Source organism: Formica exsecta, unplaced genomic scaffold (genome assembly GCF_003651465.1).
Source record: "Formica exsecta isolate Colony F162 unplaced genomic scaffold, ASM365146v1 scaffold72, whole genome shotgun sequence".
In the NCBI taxonomy this organism is placed as follows: Eukaryota; Metazoa; Arthropoda; class Insecta; order Hymenoptera; family Formicidae; genus Formica; species Formica exsecta.
In genome coordinates this window covers 4,974,616-4,998,123 of record NW_021853485.1, presented here as the reverse complement: position 1 = coordinate 4,998,123, position 23,508 = coordinate 4,974,616, and the positions used below count along the sequence as shown (strand labels likewise).

The window sequence follows — 23,508 nt, the reverse complement described above, 5'->3', positions numbered from 1 at the left end:
ATATTTATATTATATAAAGGAAATATTTATACGCGAGAATGTATTTATTTGCTTTATATTGCCAATTGTATTTATAATTAATTCAGTGTACCGTCGTGGAGCTAAAGGGAAATGCAATTACGATAAAGGCCGAAGCTACTCTGAATAATTCAATAAAGAGATACGATGCGCGAGAGCTGTTTCGCTTGCTCGGTGTGTTTCCCAAGCGAGGAGAAAAAGATAGAACATTTTCGCATGATATTAAATTGATAGAAACGCGAGGCGCGCTCGTAAATCAGTACTGTTTAATTTTTCATGCACGCGGTGAATTCCGGCGCTGTTCCAAGAATGTCACGAAATTCGACAGAAGGTATGCCTCTCTCCCATGACAGAGCTAAATATTTGACGGAATAAGCGTGTGAATCGTCCGGCGTGGTTTAATATTGAATGATCAGGCGATTTTGATGGACGTCGATAATATCCATCTGTGGCCGTGAATGGTTTTAGTCGACTTCAGAGACGCGAAGAAATCGCCGAAAAATGTATGTATCGTGACGAATATGACAATAGATCCGAGGAAAAAGTTAAAAAAATTTAGAATATCTGTTTTTCCGGATATATGGAGTTACTCAAAAAAAAATTTTTAGTCTTTTTCCTATAAAATATATAAAATAAAACATGATACGAATGGATAAAATTAAAAAAAGATCATTTTCCTCTTTTTTATTTTGATCCAGAAAACAATTGTGTAGAACAACAACAAAAATGTATTCTTTATTTTCTTTTTATACTTTTAAGTACCCTGAATTCAGAAAAAATTTACCGTATAGCTGTGAGAATTTTTTCATGATAATCATTATGATTTTATGAGGTACAATGTACGAGAAATTGTGAAATCGCTTAATTTCAGTGGAAAAAAAAATGGAAAATAAAGTTCAATTAACGATAAAAAAATTGCTTTTCAGTGTATTGATACTATATTACCTTTACTGAGTATCAGCCAACACAAAAAAAATTCTTTTTAGTTTTTTTTTTCACCAGAATTTTAAAAAATCCGATCTCGTGATACGTTTTGGATAACGCCGGCAGTATTCTTTCAAACAATTTGTTTTAGACATGTGACAGGCACACAAAGTGAGAAAAAAATTTCCCATTTTTTCAGCTCGTAATTTTCTATATGTAAAAATTCCCAAACTCACAAAAACTCAAAAACAATAGTGACTTTTCAAAAATAGATATTTTAAGCTTTAAAATCCTTTTTTTGGATTTAAATTTAGTTCATTTTTATCGTTCATATACATACATACATACATATATATACAGAATGTCTATAAAGTCTGTCCCTATATTTCGGAAACGGTTCAAAATTATGAAAAACCGCGAAATACATGTTCGATCATTTCGAGGGGACTCTTTTAAGAGGATTGGGGGAGTTGTCTCCCCAAGGAGGTGCCTCAGGAGGACCCCAACTCAAAAATTTTAAATGAAATCCTGAATATTGCAGTATATCGTTTGAAAGGGCATAAAAAAAGAAAATTTTTGGCGCAAACCGAAGGTTGATACGTTGACCCGTTCGGGAGTTATTTAAGATCAAAGTTCGAAAAGGCCAATCTTCAAAAAATAGGTTCTCCTATTTGGAAAATCCTAAAAAAACGCTCGAAGTGTGAAAGAGTTCGTTTTTTAAGTCCTTTCCATAAAAAAATTCAGATTTGACCTTGGTCTCGCAAAAAAAAAAAAAAAAAAATTTTGGCGTCATCTTGAATTTAACAGTTTTTTGCGTAGTCTTTAAAAAAAAAACCAAAGTCAAATCTGAATTTTTTTATGGAAAGGACTTAAAAAGACGAACACTTTCACACTTCGAACATTTTTTAAAGATTTTTCAAATAAGAGTAACGATTTTTTGAAAATTGGCTTTTTCAAACTTTGACCCTAAATAACTCCCGAATAGAGAGTTATTTAGGATCAAACGTATCAACTTTCGGTTTGCGCCAAAAATTTTCATTTTTTATGCCCTTTCAAACGATATACTACAATATGAGGGGTTACATTTGAAATTTTTGAGTTGGGGTCCCCCTAACGCAACCCCTTGGGGAGGCAACTCTCCCAACCCCCCTAAATTGAACACGTATTTCGCGGATTTTCATAATTTTGAGCCGTTTCCGAAATATAGGGGATGAGGACAGACTTTATAGATACCCTGTATATCATAATAAAATACAATACTTATATACTAAATTAAAGAATTGATATCAGTAGACATTTTGTTGCTTTCTTTACAGCATATCTGCTGCTGATTAATCAATCATAACTGCTAGTCTTCAAAGAAAACTCGATTCAGGGCAATGCAGTAAATATTGATCGATACGCATTCTTTGAATGCAATCAATGGATGTTCCTGTGATGTACATCGAGACCATCGCTCATCACGATTGCGCTTATCGACTTTCGGCTTTCACGAGAATATATCCGGCTATTATGCTTCCTGCTTTTATTTTCACGCGTTAATCGCTGTACAACGATCAAAGCTCGCTGATCTAAATAAAACGCCGACAATAATTTTACGCGCTGTTAATTATTTCGAACGTGTTTACTCATGTCATGGAATAGACAACAGCGTTAAAGTAGATGTATCCTATTTTATACGTAAACGTTTATCTAGTTTTTAATAAATATGTCTCAATATATTCAAAAATATGCATTTTGAGGGCAAAATAATCGTTAAAAAAAATTTCTAATTGTTTTTGTCACTAGAACTCTCTAGAAGGACAATGTATATGCCCAGAATTATATGAAAACTGCTTTAGAATAAACAGAACTCTCGAAAATCGACTAGCGTCTCACCTCGATATTCGTAGATACGCCTCTTTTGAACAAAATAAATTATTTAAAAAATATCTAACGTTTCTAACAATTAGAACTCTTCAGAAAATGCATTAATACATTCAGAACTATATGAGAACTGCTTTAGAATAAACAGAACTCTCGGAAATCGAGCGGCGTCTCATCTCTATACCTATAGATATAGAGATCCGCTTGTCTTTATTTCATCTTAATTAATATTTTTTGCTTTTAAAAGGCAGAACTCTTTTTAGAACTCATGTAGAATTATAAATCTTTTCAATTCTGACAATTACTGATAAGGAAAATGTAGAACAAAGTAAGACGCTGCGTGAAGTTGGCTGCTCAGTTTGTCCTAAGAAAGGCATTCTCGTTGGTTTAATGACCAGAAATATTTGTTTAAACTTTCAAACTAGAACTATTGAAAATATAGCCAGAAATCTTAATTATTTATAAGTTTCCACGAAATGATACGCCAACTTCACACACACACACACACACACACACACACACACATACACACACACACACACATCTATTTTAGTTATAGTTTTGTTAAAAAGAAGAAAGTGTTGCTACAATGAGTTTTGTTCAATATATTGGTAAAAATAAAAATAATGTACTTTGATAGAGAAACACTTTACTATAATGTCTTCCTGTTTCGTATAAAGTTATTTCAAACAAGATAGGATGTGTAAATATATATTGTATATATACAGGGTGAGGCATTTATAGTGACGCGGGCGTATTTCTCGACCCTGTATATTGGAGATTCAATATTTCAAATAAGATAAATTGAAATCGAATTAACTGACGGGAATTTGACATTTAAAAGAAAGTATCCAGTTTTTGACATCTCCAATTAGAGTTGAATCAGAATCGCTGATTCAACAAAAAATTACGCTGAACGCAGGTTTTATGTAATTCTATGAAGCAAAATCTCTGAAGCATGATCGTGCGAACGTCAATTTGTACATGACGTAGAAAAGACCAGAAAAGGCTAAAGGCGATGATGCGATCAAGGGATGAAGATCGAGAGGTATTCACCCGTTTCGCTTTTCCGCGCGCGCTCCAAACGCTTTGTATCAATAACTGTAATCGCAACGCTCGCAGAGATAAAGGATCAATCGAATGAAGGCAACGAGGGCAGGCAGTGGAGTCCCTGGATGATAGAACATAGGGAAAAACAATGGTATGGGACGAACCGGAGAGAGAATTGGAGCGTGCGCGCGAATAGGGAACAGAAAAAGTTAGGAAGGATTTTCTAAAATTAAAGATTTAGCTCGGGAAAATATTCTTTTTCGTGCGCTTCTATCTTAAAGAAATACTTGTCAAATTTTGGAGATATTATTTTTAGAAATGGTATATATATTTAAAAAACATTTGTCGTATATTTTATTATATATATACACACATATTTGTTGAAAAAAAATTATAAAATTTTAATCAATATACATATAATATTGATCGATATATTGCAAAATCTTATACGCATATAAATCATATACACTATGTGTGAAATATCACATTGTATTATATTATAATATTGTATTATATTATTTATTTTCTGTTTAATTTTCGTTTAACATTTATCATCCTTAAGCGTATTTGATAAATCCATTTTGCTCGTCATTTTTAAATTTCGTTTGTTTATTCTCTTTTTTCAATTTAGCTTTGTCATAACCGAAATAACATAAACAAAATACAACTTTGTTGATACCAAACCTGATCACATGTCGTGAACTTTGAATGTAGTATTTTTGTGCTATGTTTAGCTTGCGCATTATTAGGAAATCACAGTATCATCCCAGTGAGTAAGTATTACAGCAAGAAATACGAGAACTGGGATGCCAATTAGACCCCCGGGTGCTGTTTAAGGGTCAATAATAAGTTTTTCCCCAACAAGTATTGTTATATCCACCGCGTCGAGGATATAAATCAACTTATAGATAATGAAAACTATGTGCAATATCAAAGCAACCTTCGATTATACAGAGTTAATGTGTTACTATACAGGGTGATTCTAAATAAGTGCGAAAAATTTTAGGAGATGATTCTTTGTCAAAAATTAAGAAGGGGTTTTCATATAAATATATATTCCTATCAATATCCCTCCCTGAGGAGTTACACTCCTCTAAAGGGAGATAAAAATTAGGTTTTTATCTTTTTCTCAAATTTTGGACAAGTTAAAAAAATGAAATTTGGTGGATATTTTCCATTAGTAAAAAGGATACTTATTAATATTTTTTTAATCCTCCCGTATCGTTTTATGGGATGAAACTAGCAATCCCTATTCAATTTTTAAAACTTTTTGACGGGTCAGAACGTGATAATTTAAAAATATGCGTTAGAAAGCTTGATTCCTTTAGAAACTTTTATTTCTTTTATTTTTTCGTAAAATCAATAGTTTTTTCAGAAAAGAAATAAAATCCATTATCATGCATAGCACGATGCTAAATGGCATTAGGTTTCGAGTTATGAGAAGTTGAATTTTAGAATAAAAAAGCAAGCAAAACAAAATTATAGTAAATGTTGGAAACAAATGGAACAAAAACAATACAAAATTATAATAAAAAAATCTAATTTTCACCTCTCCTTTAGAGGAGTGTAACTCCTCAGGGAGGGATATAGGAGTATATGTTTATATGAAAGATCACCCTTAATTTTCGACAAAGAATCATCTCCTAAAATTTTTCACATTTATTTAGAATCACCCTATATCTTGCCTTCTAAATATTTAAAAGACGCAGAAATGCTTAAATGACATCACTAACACTTTGTACTCATTTCTGGATATCTTTTATACACCGTGCGGATTATGTGAATTTTGTTTAAGAATTCCGTGTTATCAATAAAAATTAATGAACTAAATTAAATATTGAACACACGAGGAAATTCGGTGCCAAGATTACTCCGCCATCGATCGCATATATAATGAGCGACGAACGGTCAACGAAAATAACTGCGGCATTGAATGGACGATAAGAAGTTTAAACGGCGAAAAAAGCAGGAAAAGTTGAAACGATAAGATGAAATGCCGGAAGAACGTTATCGATTTATTTTGGAGAAGGTTATACAATATATTTTCATTCATCTCTGAAGAAGATCGCTTCCCATAGAGTTACACACCGATGCTATACATGTAAAGTGCCTAAAATATTATTTTCTTCATTTTAATATTTCGTTTATTTAATAATTCCATTAAATTGAATTATTTCTAACGAGTGTTTCATTTAATTTATAAAAATATATTATGCCTTTTTTCACTTTCTTTTTTTTCATAGACCTCAGGCCTCAGGAATTATGTTTATCGAGAGATCCCAGATAAGATAGTTTTGAATATTTTGCCAATTTGAAAGTTTGAAAAGAGCAATCCAAGTCAGCGGGGTATACGTATAAACGCATCGCTGCGCATAAATCTTCAAAGATGCGGTCGAGTGCCGATCATATTTCTCGAGCATGTCGGAAAAACTAGCTCGAGGTCAATGGCGGTTTTCGGTGAAAATTTGCCGGCACACATTTCTCCCTTGCGCGTCCACTACTAATACTTTGACTGCTCCATTATCCTGGCAATATCCGGCGCAGCATGCGCTTCTGAAAATCGGGTCGGCGCCGGGACTGATCCGGGCGCCCCTCGTCGAGGGAGCAAATTGACAAATTGGGCCAATCAGGTACGAATGTACCGCCAATCGTGGCAAACAGCGGTGTATTTTTTGCTCCCTCGTGCGCACTTAATCTTTCGCCCTGGGAATATAATCCTTCAAGCAAGCTAATGACAATAATAACATATTTCAGATTGGTTTTAATTAAAGTCGCTTCGCAACTTGCGATTGAAGAACATACATTATAACTGATCGTAGATTAAAGAGCTACACTGCTTTTTATTTATATTGTAATACTCTATAATTTCCAAAATTTTTATTCGCCATTTAGTTCCCAAAATTTTTATTTTGCTGAAAATATTTTTAATATTTATTTTAAAAAACGTCGAGATATTTTAAATATAAATACTACAAAGTTATAAAAAAGGCTTTCGATAACTTCTTTTGGAAAAAATATAATAATTCCTAATATTTATGAAAAAAATATATGTATTAATTTCATTTTTATTATAAAATTATTTAAAAATTAACACACAATATACTTTGTGAATAAACATATATGAGTGAATACATTTATATGCAAATGATGTCAAATAATGTTTATGTGCTCGATAGTTTAAGGAGGATGTTAGAATTCCACCAATTGTGTAAAACTCTTTCAAGGTTTGCAATTTGTAAATAGAACGCATTTACAGGCCTATGTTTGCACAATATATTTTTATCGACGCGATTAAGAAAATAATATAATACATTTTTGAATAAAATAATTCCGTGCGACACAGTTTGTCTAAAATGCATTATCGCAATGAAAGCAGTATAGAGATATGGTCGCGCGCGGCATCTTTTATCATAGATTATTTAATGCCGCGCGGCGATAAGCGTTGCAATAAGAATGTCGCGCCGGTCACTATCATTCCACGGCATCGTTACCGAGTTGTCTACGCTTTATCGATTTTCCTCGACCTTGTGCCACGCGGCGAAGGCATGAATTACCTCGATACACTTTTTCACACTTCTATCTTTCTTTTTCTCTCTCTCTCTCTCTCTCTCTCTCTTTCTCTCTATCTTTCTTTCTTTCTCTTCATACATGCATTACACAGACCTGTATCCAGCACACAGATATACGCGACGGATTTACGTTTTCAATTAATTTCTCGCCGTCGTCTCGTCCAGTCTCTTTCTACTAACAGAGACAATTGTCACGGATTTTAAATTGGCAGATAAATCGCCGCACACATCCGTCGACCTTAAATTACTCGACTGTTATCAATATCGAAAGTTGACAGAGAATATGCATATCACAGAATTGTTTTTAATATTTTTTTATATACACAATTTGTTCTTATATTTAGATAGAAAAAAATAATTTTATTTTTTGGATTGCTTTATCAAAATAAAAATATTGCTGCTATATTTGTTTGATTCAAGATTAATCTTTACTTTTTCCTTGGCAAGATAATCTTTACTTTCTTCTTGACATGCTTAGATATTTTGTTAAACAAGAATCGTAAATGGCTATTTTACTGAACCATCCTTGGTTGCGTTCTTTATGTACACATCAGGCTATTTCTTTCGTTCCGCCCACGAGTTCCACGTGAAACTTGCGAAGCTGCGATGTAACGAGGCCAAGATCTTGAGTGTCACGAGCAAATCTTTATCTACTTGTTCGTTAACGATCTCGTTTTCGACGTTCCATTTTTCAGAAAAAAATCGTCGAAATGTGACATGTATTCTGGACATTAATTCTACAACTTCAATAAATTTCGTTCAAAAATAAACGTTTAGAAAATTGTGACTTTTGAGAAAGCTGTAATTAGAGGCTGATCTTCAAGTAGGAGCTGCATAAAACACAGGGACGAGGATATCGAGTTATAACGAGAATATTCGAAACTCGTTATATCTCTAGAGATACGCGTGAGAATGCCATGATCCGTTTAACGATTGAACGCCTCGTAATAGCACCGCTAATTGCTGACTTCAAGATTGCCATCGCGATAATAAAAAGAGCTGAAATGCTCGTCATTGCTTCAATATTACAAATATTCACCGTATATTTCTGTCGTTGCTTTTTACGAAGCAAGAAGAAAAAATTGCGTAAAAACAAATGTTCATTTTCGGTGTGTGTGAAGCTAGCATATCATTTCGTGGAAGATCATAAATAATTAAAAGTTCTGGCTTTATTTTTAATAGTTCTAGAGTTCTTGATAGTTTAAACAAATAGTTCTGGCGATTAAACCAAAGAAAAAGCCTCAGGACAAACTGATATGCCAACATCACGCAGCATATCACTTTGTCCTACAACATTTTCCTTATCAATAATTGTTCAAATTTAAAAAAAAAAACTCGTATTTTCGAGTATAGAGGTGATATGCTCGCCGTATTTCGAGAGTTCTGATTATTATAAAACAGTTCTGATATAGTTCTGAACGTATTAATGCATTTTCTAAAGAGTTCTCATGATAAAAACAATCAGAAAATTTTTTAAACAATTATTTTACCCGAAAAATTCGTATTTTCGAGTCTAGAGGTGATATGCTGGCCGTATTTCGAAAGTTCTGATTATTATAAAATAGTTCTCGTGTAGTTTTTACCATGAGAACTCTTTAGAAAATGCATTAATACGTTCAGAGCTATATGAGAAGTGTTTTAGAATAAGCAGAACTCTTGAAAATCGATCGGCGTCTCACCTTTATACTCGAAAATATGAGTTTTTTGGGGAAAATAAATGTTTAAAAAAATTTCTAATTGTTTTTATCATGAGAACTCTTTAGAAAATGCATTAATACGTTCAGAACTATATTAGAACTGTTTTAGGATAAGCAAAACTCTTGAAAATCGACCAGCGTCTCGAAAAACGAGTTTTTCGGGTAAAATAATTGTTTAAAAAATTTTCTAATTATTTCCTTCATCAGAACTCTTTAAAAAAGCAATGTACATGCCCAATACTACACGAGAACTATTTTATAATAATCAGAACTCTCGAAATTCGGCCAGCATATCACCTCTAGTCTCGAAAATACGAGTTTTACGGATAAAAAATTGTTTTATTTCATTTTAATGAATATTTTTTACTCTTAGAAGGCAGAACTCTTCTTAGAACGCATGTAAAACTATAAATCTTTTAAATTTGAACAATTATTGATAAGGAAAATGTCGTAGGACAAAGTGATATGCTGCGTGAAGTTGGCATATCAGTTTGTCCTGAGGCGTTTTCTTTGGTTTATTCGCCAGAACTATTTGTTTAAACTATCAAGAATTCTAGAACTATTGAAAATAAAGCCAGAACTCTTAATTATTTATGATCTTCCACGAAATGATATGCTAGCTTCACACACACTCATTTTCGCTCGTAAAAATAACGTATAAAACAAAAAGCGTTCAACAATTTTATTAACGATTTCGTTATTCTTTCCACACGCGATTATTTCATTATATCTTTTTCATTTTATTAATAAATAGAAAGAAGTGTTGAGCGATGTATGAATTCCTATAATATACAGTAAAAGCAATTTAATATCATTTACAGAGTTCTATCAATATCTGCTTCTCAACGTGTTCTTATTACTTTCGTAATTATCTTTCACTATTTATTCATCTTTATTCGATCGTATTCACGCTATAAGACAACGCGACTAAAAAGACTATATGTCCGCATTTTTTTTCAAAAATATGTTTCTTATATCAGTGACAATCGATTTTCATCGTCGAATTACGCGATCATATTTGCGAGCCATAGCGGTTGAGAATTTCTTCAACGAGATAAAAACTCTCCATAATAACCCTCCTCCTCATCATGTTGCGTAACGTCAAGCGTTTTGAAAATCAATTTAAAGATTGCTACTACTGTGTGCTGAAAAATGCGCGGAGAGACGGCACGCTCGCTAAGCTGTAAACGCGTGTTTTTCGAGAAAAGTTGAATTTAGAAAATCTTGATAAAAAAAGAAAGAGCGAAATGTTCTTGGTGAGTTTTGCTCTATAGTCTATAATGTATCATCAAATCACGCTATCGAATATTTCTTATTATAGTAATTAATATCTTTTCTTCACTACATCTCTTCTTTTTCTATCGTCTTTTTCGAATTATAATCATATAAAAGAATTGTGAAATACAAATATAAGTCACTATTATAGTCTTCAATTTTTAAATAATGATTAACTAGGAAAGATAAAAACTGAATTAAGTTTAGTAATGTAAATTCTTAATAATAAAGTCTGATCCAGCAATCCACGATTAAAATTGCAAAGAGAATCATTTACACATCGTGCGACGATGCTATTGTGACAGCATCGTCGTTTTAGAGATTAACTGTCGTACCGTTTAACATCCATTGTCACGTTTACGTCTGATTGTAAGTAGCGTAACCGTGAGACCAAGCAGACTATGAGAATCAGGAATAGGATAAGACATGTTTACAGTTAGCTCGATCGACTCTCTGTCCAAACTCGTTATTTTGTTGAAATATCGATGTTCGCCGTTCAACAACACTTTATTGCTCGCTCTATCAAACGATTACAAGCTTAAATGAGTATCCAAGTTAACTTTCCAGCCGTGTGTTTGTTCTGGATGTAGATTGATTATAGAAAAAGTTAGAAAAAAGACGCGGAATATTCCCACTTTGAAAAATCATCTCGCCTCGGCAAAATGTCAATAATTACTATATAAAGATAAATGAAAAACTATATAACAAATATTTTAAAAATAAAAATATAATATTAATTTTGTACATATTATTTATATAGATTTTTCAAAATCGGTTTAAATGATTTTCAAGAAATATTTTACTAAATACTTTTAGTTAAAAGATTAAAAGCAAAAAAGAAAAGAAGGAAAACATCAAATGTTCGTAAAGTGCATAATATATGCCTAATCAGAGTGCTTAGAAAAGTATATACTCTGCTATGTCAAAACTTACAAGTAAAATAATATTAGATAAACAATCGTTCATTTACATTTGTATATAATTCGCTCTATATCTTCTTCTCCAATCCATATACCTCTTGTCAGAGGATGGTGATCTCTCTATATATATCTACGGTGTGCGCCTTTTTATGATTTTTCGCAGACGTATGGGACCTACAGTTTAACGCCAGTTCCAAACGGTCTAGATTAGAGAGGTTCTCTTAGCAAGATACTCTCGGTGGTTTGCCATTGCCTTTCGAGAAGTGGCGATCGAATATATTCAATGTTTCTGATTGGATTTGAACCCGAGCCCTTCAGCACAGAGAGCAGATACACAACTCTCTGTGCCACGATCGCACACTTCGCTCTATACCATGCAGATTAAATAATTTAGCGAGTGACTTAACATCGCATCGAACATTTTTATATCCATCGTTAAAATTTGATGCGATAAAAGTGGGTCGTATCATTCGCACCTATCTACTAACGGTTCTAATACATTCAAATGTGGTTTTTAAACACTTCTTATTAAAGGATTTGAAGGATTAATCGAGATTAACGACGAGGTCAAATTGAAAATTCAACGACAAGACGAAGTGGCGCTCGTTCCGCGCGAGAGATAATTCAGAGAGTTACTTCTGGATAGGGTTAATCCAAGGGGATTCGCCGCTATTGTTCCCGATGGCCCGCATTTACATATCGTTGTTCGTTGATGCCGGCCCCGATCTCCGATCTAAACGCGAAACGTAAGGTAGTAAACGAGCTTACGCTGTGAAGTACCCGCGATGAGAGCATAGTTATCCGTTGTACATACATAACCGTTGATCTTTGAGTTTAATATTCTGAAATCGATATTATGATGCGCTAAGTCGATTTATGACGCATATTATCATTATTGAAACATTAGCACATTAGACATCTGCACAATAATTAAACATATTGCGACATAATTATTAGGAGAGCTGCATTTAAAATTAATAAATAAATTTTAAAATTTTTTCAACGAGAAATTTAACAATTATTTTAAAATAAAAACTTCTGCAAATAAAATTTATTTCTAAGAATCTTTATTTTTTGGAAATTTGATATAATAGTGATATAAGTTTGCCTGAAACCGAATTGTTACTATATTTAACCGTTGAGTTGAATATATAAAGGACATTTGAATCCTTCCACGTAGAGAGTCTTCGCGTTCGCATATTGAATATCAGATAGATCGGCGGATAAATCAACATTCGAACTATTATCGTTACTCGGGAGAGCTTGTGCCAAAGTTATTATTTTGGTTGTTTGATCTTATTGTTAGAGAGGAAACGGCGAGTATTTCCTTCCTTCATAAGCCCGCTTATCCACCATCGCTGATCCTTATCTTTGGATTCGCCACTCTTGGCATCACGTGCACGTGATCTAAACCGAGAAATCCAGGTGGATAAGAATAGACAGAGCAATCATCGCGAGCGAGCGGGATTTTCCGTTGCAGGTGTGCAATAAAGAAGCGTTCGCGCTTGAGAAGGCGACGCAAAACGACCTTCTTGTGCCAAATTCGCGTGAGCGACGGAAAAAGTAATAGAAAAAGACGCATCGCGCCGAAAATTCAATTAATGTCAAACCGATTATAACGCCTCGTTTTCACACGTCCATCGATATAAATCGATTAATCGCTCATCGTACATCGATCAACGCATCACGCAATTAAAAGATTCCTCTACGTCGCCATACCATTCGATGTCAATTTGTGAAACTCCAGTGTGATCTAGCGATCGCAATTATTTCAAAGGTAAAATCTTTTTTAAAGTTTTTTACCGATTTTGATATATTTTTGAGAATTTGATTATTCATTTTCTTTCTGTTTCTCTCTCTTTTCTTATAAAAAAGAGGAAATTATTTCAACAACAAAAAAATATAGAAAAGGATTTTTTCCGAGAAAGAATGTGCAATTTAGATTATTGTTTCTTCAGCATGCACTTAATTTCTTTGCATTTAATTGATTCGACCTTTCTTTCTGCGGTATATTTTAAGCCGCGATTAACATAGCATAGCACACTGCATCGATTATTTCTACAAACAATTCATGAACAGCAACGCGATGCAAGAATTATATCTAGTGTTCAATCTATTTAAAGACCGTCTATTTTCCTCTCAAGGATCACGCGTGTATTACAAAGCGTTTCACGCCGCATTATGCGGAATTTGCATACGTTAAATATACGCGAGCGTAATAATAACCACGTTCTCTTAGAATTATCTAATCGTTAACTTCAGGATTACGCTATTATCGCGCATCATCGACGTAAACAGTATAAAAAAAAGGGGAAAAAATTACCATATCAATGACTTGCGTCAATATTTATTAATACTTTGACCGATTATCGCTCGTTTAGATAAATATATTAATGACGAATTTTCAAACACAAGAGTTTCAGACAAAATTGATTTGCTGAATAAATCATACATCGATACATTGATAGATCATCCTTCATAAATTTGCATTAATATTTATTAATACCATAGAGTTATTCTACTAACTTAATAATAATAATAATAAATTTATGTTCGAACTTTTGACAATGTAATCCGTACAAGACCTTTCAGACGAGATTAACTTCGTCGAGTAAATCGTTTCCGCGATAGTCCCTTCTTCTCCCTAAAGGGTTGATAACTTTTCCAAGAATAAAAAGAAGAAGAAACGAGAGCAATTACTTGCCTTCGACGATCTGCTCCTTCTTCGCCAGAATCAGAGGAATCGCGCCGGAAGCACTCATGACGTTCTGTTGCAGCTCACGTAGATTGTACTTTTACACGTGCACTCACGCACAATGAGGAAATAATACTTTATTATACATCCACAGTTTCCTCAAACGTAGTCTCGGCAACGCGGTATCGATTTATCGAGTGACAGTTTCTATTTTTGTGCCGGCGCGGATTTCGCACGCAAAAAAAAAGAAAGACAAAGAGAATCTCGATCAAAGAAGATTCGCTCCGTTTTCCTCGTTGATTCGTCGTGGAGTAACGCCGATTAAATTTTCAGCAGATCTTCGGTCTTAAAACATGGAAAATCATTCCGATTGATCGTACAATTAATTCTGGAAACATTTACGCGTCTGAACGATCCAGTAGAAAGCGGCATCAATAGTCAGACAGATTCGACTCCAACGATTCTGTACAGCGATCGGCGATAAATCGGAAAAAATCGAACAAATAACATTTAATTTGAGTATCCTTTAAGAGATATTTCTATTTCTCATAATACTTAAACTTGAAATCTTTCACATTGTAGTTGACAATCAAAGTTTAAGATTAAAATATATTTATCTATAACTACAAAATTTGCCCAAAATTTATATTTCCACATTTTTTGATTAATTATAAATATAATGTTATAAGTATTAATGCGCTTATATGAATACGGAAAAGTTACATAATCGTTCAAATAAATTTGTATATAATCAGAGATATATTGGAAGATCACAGACGCCGTTTCTCAATTTTTTATATAATACCGCCCGAAAATGTAAATAAGATTTTGACTGTGCATTACTAAATTAAATTTCAATTCGTTAATGCTCGATGAATATGATCAAGTCTTTACGAGTTAATGAGATTTCATTTCTTGCAACATTAATAAATACATACCGTCTAAAAAGTTCGAAAAATAAAATAGCAATTGATGTGGAAAAATAAAAATAAAAACCTCATCCGGCACAAAGCGAAGAAACTAAATAGATAAAGAATCGTAGATAAACAAATAGAAACTATCTATCCCAATAAAAATTATCTAAGTGAAAAATAGGCAACTGACGAAATTAAGTATTTAAAATAAGCGAGGTTACATGTGTATCGTACTTATAGGCCGCCATTCATTCGTTCAATTTTTATCTTTTACCGTTTTATCTGCTTGATTAAAAGAGCGTAATGCCGGTTTACGTAGTACTCGTTGCAAGCGATGCAGCATTATGGGAAGAGAGAAAAAAAAGAGAAAGTAATTAACGCACCGCGTGTTCTCTAGGTTCTCCGCTATTTCTATATTACATGTTAACGGTCGATAAAGTCTAACGCTCATGCAGCATGTATCATATCATGTAAATCATGTATATACTCGTATATACAGGGTGTTTTATTTTAATCACCTCAGGCAAATATCTCGAAAAATATGACAGATATGGAAAAACATTTCAGACAAAAGTTGCATGGTTTCGTAGGGGCCACATGATAAAAATATGGACTTAACCTTGAGTGACCTTTTCAAGGTGAGGTCAATGTGGTCGATATTTTCTTAAATTAAACTCCCATTTTTTATTGCATATTCTTGTAGCTTATCTCGAGAGCTTTTCAAAACACTATAATGGAAACATGAGAAGATCGTCCAGTTTAATTAGCAGCGATTAGATCTCGCGATGATGCGAGGTATGTACACAAAACTGGAAAATATCGCGTGTCATTAGGCATTAGATTTTATTCATCGAATGTTTTCTGTTACAGGAACATTTTGTTTCCCTCGCCCGTAATTGAGTAGTAGCATACTCCTTTTTACGCCTCTCGTCACGCGAACAACGATAAAATTTTCTTGCGACTTTAATTGTAATATACTCTATCTATATATTCTGACGTTTACTTACGATTTTACGATTCATTCATTTGTATACGTGAAAATATACTTTGATTTCAGCCCGCGATATTTAGTACAATGTCACGCGTATAATGGCGCAATCTAATGAGAGAAAAACGCGCAATATAAATGGCGGATATCGCTTAGGCCGACATTGAGTCTTATTTCGGTTTCGTTGATCGTTTTCATTCGCTTACGTGTAACATCGATCCCATATGTGACACTGTACAAATGAGTTCTCACATGTGTGCCTCCTCTCTCTCTCTCTCTCTCTCTCTCTCTCTCTCTCTCTCTCTCGTTCTCGCTCTTTTCCTCTCGATTTCCGAACGAGGTCGAGAGGAAAAACGTTGCCGTACGACGGACAAATCAAAAAAAGTCTCGTGGTTGGTACTGAAAATTGACAGCGACACCTCCCTCCCGGATGATGAATGGCGGATAAAACGATCCGTGAGTTCGAAAGACCGAAAGCAGAGCCGTTTTGCCGTCACCCGGTGAATTATGATCCCGACAGAAACGTGTTTCATCGTTATTTGCAGACATATTGCACAATTCCATTAGCATAATGTAGTAATAACAATTGCACGACAAAGCTTGCATTGTCAAAGCCGACAGATATTAATAAAAACAGCAATACGAGTGAAAGAACGATAAAAAGAAAGGATAATGATAAAAATACAAGATTCGTGGGAAATAAAATATCCTCAACGAATAATATCGGTAATAAAAGTAGAAGTAGTAATAATAAAGGCAAAGATTAAATTCATGGAAAATTTATAAATTAACATACATTTGTGCATGTGCAACAAGTCGTTGTAGTAGGTTGCATTGTGCCACGTTTGTTGTTATGTTGCATTACATTCTGAAGGTAAATTGGTATCGTTTAAACGAGGACTATCGTGATTTATGATTGATTAACCGAACAATGCATGAGCTAATTGTTCAATTTTCGTATGGATAGTATTGATCTTAGTGTCGATTCGTGAATCAATCTTGCATTATACAGTAAATATCAAAATAACTCTATACGCAGTATATTTTCGTCTGACCCTTTCTTTTTGTTTCTCCTTTCTCTACCGCGATTACATCTATTTAAATATTTATTTCTCAGTCTCTACTTTTTCTATGTAAATAATTAATTCTCAAGATATGTTCTCAATGTTCCTCTCCATCTTATATTCTATAAAATCGTATCATAATTTATTATTTTCTATTATTTTTTATTATTATATCGTACTATTTTTTATCAAATGATCAGATAATCAGTTTAAAAGCTTTAATAATAATACCATCACTCGAGAACGAAATAGACGATTATTTTTATTTATTAATATAACCACATCATTTTCCATGTATAATTTTCTCGCGACCGGATAAAATAAGATCAGCATAATTCATATCTCGTATTTGTAGTATATTCTTTTTAATTTTAATATTGTTGTGTTGTACAGCTTTTAATCCTGGCAAAATTATCTCTGTATTGCACTCTCTCTTTTCATTTGTCCTACTTTCATCTAATAATTTAACTAATACACCTTAAATAATAATACTAAGCTTTTTTAAGCAAAAACTTGATAAACTTTTATGTTCAAAGAGCTCTTCCAAAAAATTCTCGATTATTGCGATAGCAATGATTCGCGAATCATCTTTCTGTCACAAACAAACAATTTATCCTGTAAAGGAGTTCTTGAATTCGCAAAATATTCGAGACGACTTCCAAACTCCTCTTCAGGATCTATAACAGATCGTCTGTCGAGGATCCTGGAAAGGCGGCCTAGTTGTACCCGGATAGGCTCAGAATGGATCGATGAAGCCGCTGTCTCTTCTGCTTTCGATGTCACGTGATCTTCCAAGGATCGTTTCGACAATCTGCTTGGATCGAGTTTCGGTTGAAATAATTGCTCGTTCAAAAATATCAGAGAACAGTTCAAGAATTTTTACACAACTTTTTCTGTCGATGCCGCATAATCTGCCGGTTAAAAATCGGGTCATTCTATGTATGTAAACTTTCAGAAATATCTTTCAAGGTAAAATTTGCGATAAAAACTTTCAAGTATCATTTTTGTCAATGTTCTATGAAAATCATGCAATTTTTCTTAATAATGATAACATAAAAAATTTTTCCACTTTGAATTAAAATAATCAGATTTTTTGATATAAAAGCATATCTTATAATGCACTCCATGATATTATAATCTATTCAATGATATTATAATCCATCACAAGGACATGTCGATAATCCTGGCCGGAAAGAAAACTATCGCAAAAAGGCAGTCTTCCATTTAATAATTATCGCTCTATGAAAGTCATTAAAAATGATTCAGAAATGTAATTGATATAAAATATAGAAAATTATGTGCGTGCCTCTCTACGATAAAATGTAGACTGAAAATACAAAATAATTTGGATGCCAAGAACATTTTTCATATTTTTGTATATTTTCTGCTTTCTCTTACTTTATCCAATTTTATTATTTAATCTTCTTATACTTTTTTTCCGGTTATACTATATCCTTTTTTATTTCATTTATACTTTTATATTTTCTCTAGAGTATAACTAGTGAGCAAGTAAATTTAAATATATTTATAATTGTTAACTACTTTTCGCCATTTTTATACTTCAGTATAATAGGATTTACATACATATGCACAATACACACATATATATTTCTATTTTTACATTTACTTATCAAGTTATCATATAACGTATTCTCTAATATATGAAATTTCTTTTTAGCTTACTATAGAAATTTTTTTCTGTCAAACTTACATCATTTTGCATTTTAGTCTACAAACACTTTTGCCCGCCAAGATATTCGACTCATTTGAAATATTTTTCTGTCGGTATCGAGCAAGACATCCGAATTTTCGTCGGAGAAAAAAAGTCAAAAATCACCTTCGCGCCACGATCAGAAAGAATCGAATATTATCGTTTTTTCTCGCGACCAGTTTAAAGGTACACTCCTTTCTCTCACGTTGTTGTCTCGACGCTTTACACCTCACGACGATCTATATTCGCCCGCAACCGGCATAGATCACTTTCGATCCGGCGAATGTCGCCCTCGGGCGGGACGACTTCCGAGAGCGTTCCGGGCGAGAGTAGACAAAAGTAGATAGAGTCAAAGAAGAGAAGGCAGAGTCAGAGACAGACACAGAGAGGTGTTTTACCTCTCTCTTCGAAGAGGGTATCGCGACGTCGTAGCGCGACGAGAACCAGAACGGATTATCAGACGAGCGATTAGAAACGACGACGCGACAAGCAGGATCGACACACACACAAGTGGTTTTTCGCGTTTCGCGTCGGGTGTCTCAGGGGTTGGCCTCTGCCCCACTCACCTGGTAGCCGCGTAGGGTGCGCACCTACTACTACCCGACTAGAGGTAGGCTACCACCCGCCAGCGTCCAACCCACTCACCCATCCGCCCGTCACCCACTCTGCCACCCCACTGCTCGACTCGCTAACGGCGAGAGAGTTAAGCTCTCTCCGACTGTAGATACGTTAGGTACACACGCGCATATATGTGCATATATATATATATATCTGTGCGCAGCATGTACATCGGCTACATGTACGTGCCAGATACGACCTGCGAGTGTTTAACGTGTTCCGCTGCCATTTGGCAAGGCAAACTATCGTCGCGGTCTAGTCGCTGAATCCGAGCCGTATGGCGCACCTGTTAACCTCCTGAGAATAAGAAGCTACGATTTTTTTAATGAAGCGAGGGGCGAAAAAAAAACAGTTGTAACAGCAATAATATCTTTATTCACGTCCGCAATCTATTGCGGAATGTTGACTTATCAGCGGGCTTTTGTGCAGAGAGAACGATATTTCTTCGTGAAAATAATTTCGTTTTTCTATGGAAATTTAAGTAAACACATCACATATTTTTTTGCAAATATGTTAAAAGTACACTAACAAAATAAAATATTTATTTTTTAATGTTCTTAATAAAGAGATTATTAATATGTGGTATAAGATATTTGTTTTTTTTACTTTTCTATTAATACTTCTTCACACTTCTTAAATTATCCTAAAAAAAGAAAAAATGTCAGACGGAAATAAAATTATGGCAAAATTAATGGAACGTTGAAATTACTCGTTCCCGGAAAATGTCCGCGGATGGGATTTGATATCTCTAGTGCGAATGCGGCGGCATTACATCTCCCCTTTTCCTTCCCTACGGAAAGATGTGCTGGTTCCACGATATGACACATATAGTCGCTGTGCATATATCGCATAGATAGGTCTTAATTTAAGCAACTTCTTAATTAGCGCCCCGCCGCTAATTGCAATCGAAGTTTCCTTTCGCTTGACGATGTGCTTCAGCCAGAGCAAAGATTGCAATCCACAACACTTGCTGCCTGCTTAACCGTCCCGTGTTTGATTACGATTATCTATTCCAGTTTATATTTAAATCGGGCACGAACTTATGCAATCACCTGATATAAAGCGAACTTCGTGCATCGGATAATCATTGACGTTTATACGTGTTTGATATAATTACCAAAGTGTTTCCTCTTTTGGAACAAATAAAGATCACGAAAAAGAAAAAAAGATTGCGATCCTTCCCAACCATTTAAATTAATGCAGTCTTATTTCTGTCTTATTATTTAATTTATTCAGGTAAAAGGGCGCGAAATATTTAGTATTTTTATTTTAATTCTGAAAAATAAATCAGTTTATTTAATTTATATATGTTTTTTTTTACTTTATCTTTTAAAATTTTGAAGCCCGATAAATGTCAAGTTGTGTATCAATAATCGACACACAACATTTATGTAAATGATAGAAAAATTTATCAGCGTTGAAAGCAACGGCTCAATATTTCGGTGCAATTTGATTATAAATTGATAACGCAAAGAGAGAGAAGCAACGATCGTTATAAATTAATATCGGTAGTAATTTGTACCGCGCGATCCCCGTCAAGCTTCCGATAATTTTGTACGTTCGTTTAATTTGTAGCCATTCTTCGTTATCGCTTCTGATAGAGTGAGTAACTAGTAATTATACATGATTGATGTCCCGAAATGAACGACGAGATTCGATTAATATAGAACCATTCTCATGATTTTGACGCATTCGTTTATATCAATCCTTCACCTTCGTTCATTCGAAGCTTCCGTTTGCGCATGAAACGATCTTTTATTACTATGCACCGAGGCATAAATTTCCTATTATCGCCGTCTGCATCATATCCAATGCTCTACCATCAAAAAAGAAACGAGGAATTGTTTCAGATATATCCAAACTAACATCTGGCTTTGAATTAATTAACATCGACAGTTATTAATTAATATTAGTCAATTAATTTTGACAATTAATTTAATGAAAAAGCTTTGCCGAATGCTGACGTTGTTGTTGATATAAAATTAATTTATTCCCACAGACGTTTACAATTAGGCAAGTTAGAGAGCTCGGGCTCCGAATGGGAACAATTTTTTGACGTCCGCTCGAGAACAAGTTGAATCTGAACGTGGAGTCACGCGACCAAAATCAAGGCTTCTGGAAGGCTTCTCAACCATCCTTTGATCCTCGAATCTCGGCATCCTCAAAGAAAGGCGTAGGTGGATTGCATGCTGGCCGCCAGTTAACAATCGAGGCCTCCACCGCATCCACGAATAAGACGATTGCTGTACATAGCGGGCGTGCAGTAAGGTCACAGACAATGAACCTCATTTCCAGTTCAGGGTCTGACTTGGTCGAAGACGACGTAGTAATTTGTACCGCGCGATCCCCGTCAAGCTTCCGATAATTTTGTACGTTCGTTTAATTTGTAGCCATTCTTCGTTATCGCTTCTGATAGAGTGAGTAACTAGTAATTATACATGATTGATGTCCCGAAATGAACGACGAGATTCGATTAATATAGAACCATTCTCATGATTTTGACGCATTCGTTTATATCAATCCTTCACCTTCGTTCATTCGAAGCTTCCGTTTGCGCATGAAACGATCTTTTATTACTATGCACCGAGGCATAAATTTCCTATTATCGCCGTCTGCATCATATCCAATGCTCTACCATCAAAAAAGAAACGAGGAATTGTTTCAGATATATCCAAACTAACATCTGGCTTTGAATTAATTAACATCGACAGTTATTAATTAATATTAGTCAATTAATTTTGACAATTAATTTAATGAAAAAGCTTTGCCGAATGCTGACGTTGTTGTTGATATAAAATTAATTTATTCCCACAGACGTTTACAATTAGGCAAGTTAGAGAGCTCGGGCTCCGAATGGGAACAATTTTTTGACGTCCGCTCGAGAACAAGTTGAATCTGAACGTGGAGTCACGCGACCAAAATCAAGGCTTCTGGAAGGCTTCTCAACCATCCTTTGATCCTCGAATCTCGGCATCCTCAAAGAAAGGCGTAGGTGGATTGCATGCTGGCCGCCAGTTAACAATCGAGGCCTCCACCGCATCCACGAATAAGACGATTGCTGTACATAGCGGGCGTGCAGTAAGGTCACAGACAATGAACCTCATTTCCAGTTCAGGGTCTGACTTGGTCGAAGACGACGACGACGACGACGACGACGCGATGGATTATCAGCGTCACGCTCTTGGTGCCGCTGCGATTGGAATGGAAAACGATCGATCTCGTCGAGATCGAATCGCGCGATTATGTACGTCGTCATTTGCATCGCGTGTGCTATAGTCGCATCCCACGTGTCGGTTTCCCCGTGTACAATTCAGTATGAATCTTCTTCACGTCCAATGGTAGATTATACAATAAACGTATACAGGATGCTTAGGAACAAATTTCTTATTTAAATTGAAAATTTCCGTCGGGAATAAGAAATCCCTAAGTTTCTTAAAGAATTGGGGATGTAAATTTGGTCGAGGGAAAAATTTTATAACAGGATTCAGCTAACAGATTCTTCGATTCCAATGAGAAAAGTTTGAAACTCTGAGCTAAAGTATCGGCACCGTTTCTCTCTTACATATATTATAGAATCGCGAGTTATTGCATGCGAACGTATAAAATTCATCGTACTTTATCGAAAGCTCGTTTTCCACGATGAAGATCAATAATGATAAATAACAAATAAGAGAATTCTTCGAAAATATTACAAATTTAATAGATATATCTGACATACATATATAACACGAGAGAACTGCGCACGTCGCGTGGCGTGTCACGCGGAATTAAATGCCGCTGTTGGTAATCGGATTTGAATATTGCATTGCGACAACGTGAACCAGCAAGTGGGATCGCGATCAATTCGTGTCTGCGGATCTCGCGCGATAACGTGACGGACCTCGCGAAGGTCTAGGATAGAAATTGCGTGTTGTATTCCAGTTAATCGACGGGGGCCTATATTCGCTCGCAAACACGCGTACGAGAGAGATTGCCTACACTCTATGCACTCGAATAAGGTCGCAGACAATGAACTTCGCATTCATTACCTTCAGTCTTCATGCAAACGAGAGCGAAGTAGATACTGTTATCTGCGATCGAGAAAATACGTAATTGGAAATATCTCTCCCGCTTCGTACGAAATTATTTCGAGAACGAGAAGACAGAAGGGATGAAAAACGCCGAACGAGAGCGCCACGCCCATCCCCCCCCCCCCTCTC

General features: G+C 34.8%; 1 protein-coding gene across 3 annotated transcripts in view; it reads right to left on the bottom strand.

Moving 5' to 3' along the window:
- The window catches only part of LOC115243660 (solute carrier family 12 member 4), a 112,279-nt gene that overhangs the window by 70,872 nt on the left and 17,899 nt on the right, over positions 1–23,508 (bottom strand). The window contains exons 1-2 of one of the 3 annotated variants that reach the window (XM_029820805.1): positions 18,818–19,260; positions 14,024–14,359 (exon numbers count right to left, since the gene is read on the bottom strand). The exons of 1 other annotated variant lie outside the window; for it this stretch is intronic. In XM_029820805.1, the coding sequence (XP_029676665.1) occupies positions 14,024–14,081 (58 nt within the window). In that variant the 5' untranslated portion in view covers positions 14,082–14,359; positions 18,818–19,260. Of the gene's footprint in view, positions 1–14,023; positions 14,360–18,817; positions 19,261–23,508 lie in introns of those variants that run through there. One more of the 3 variants, XM_029820806.1, reaches the window with a different exon arrangement.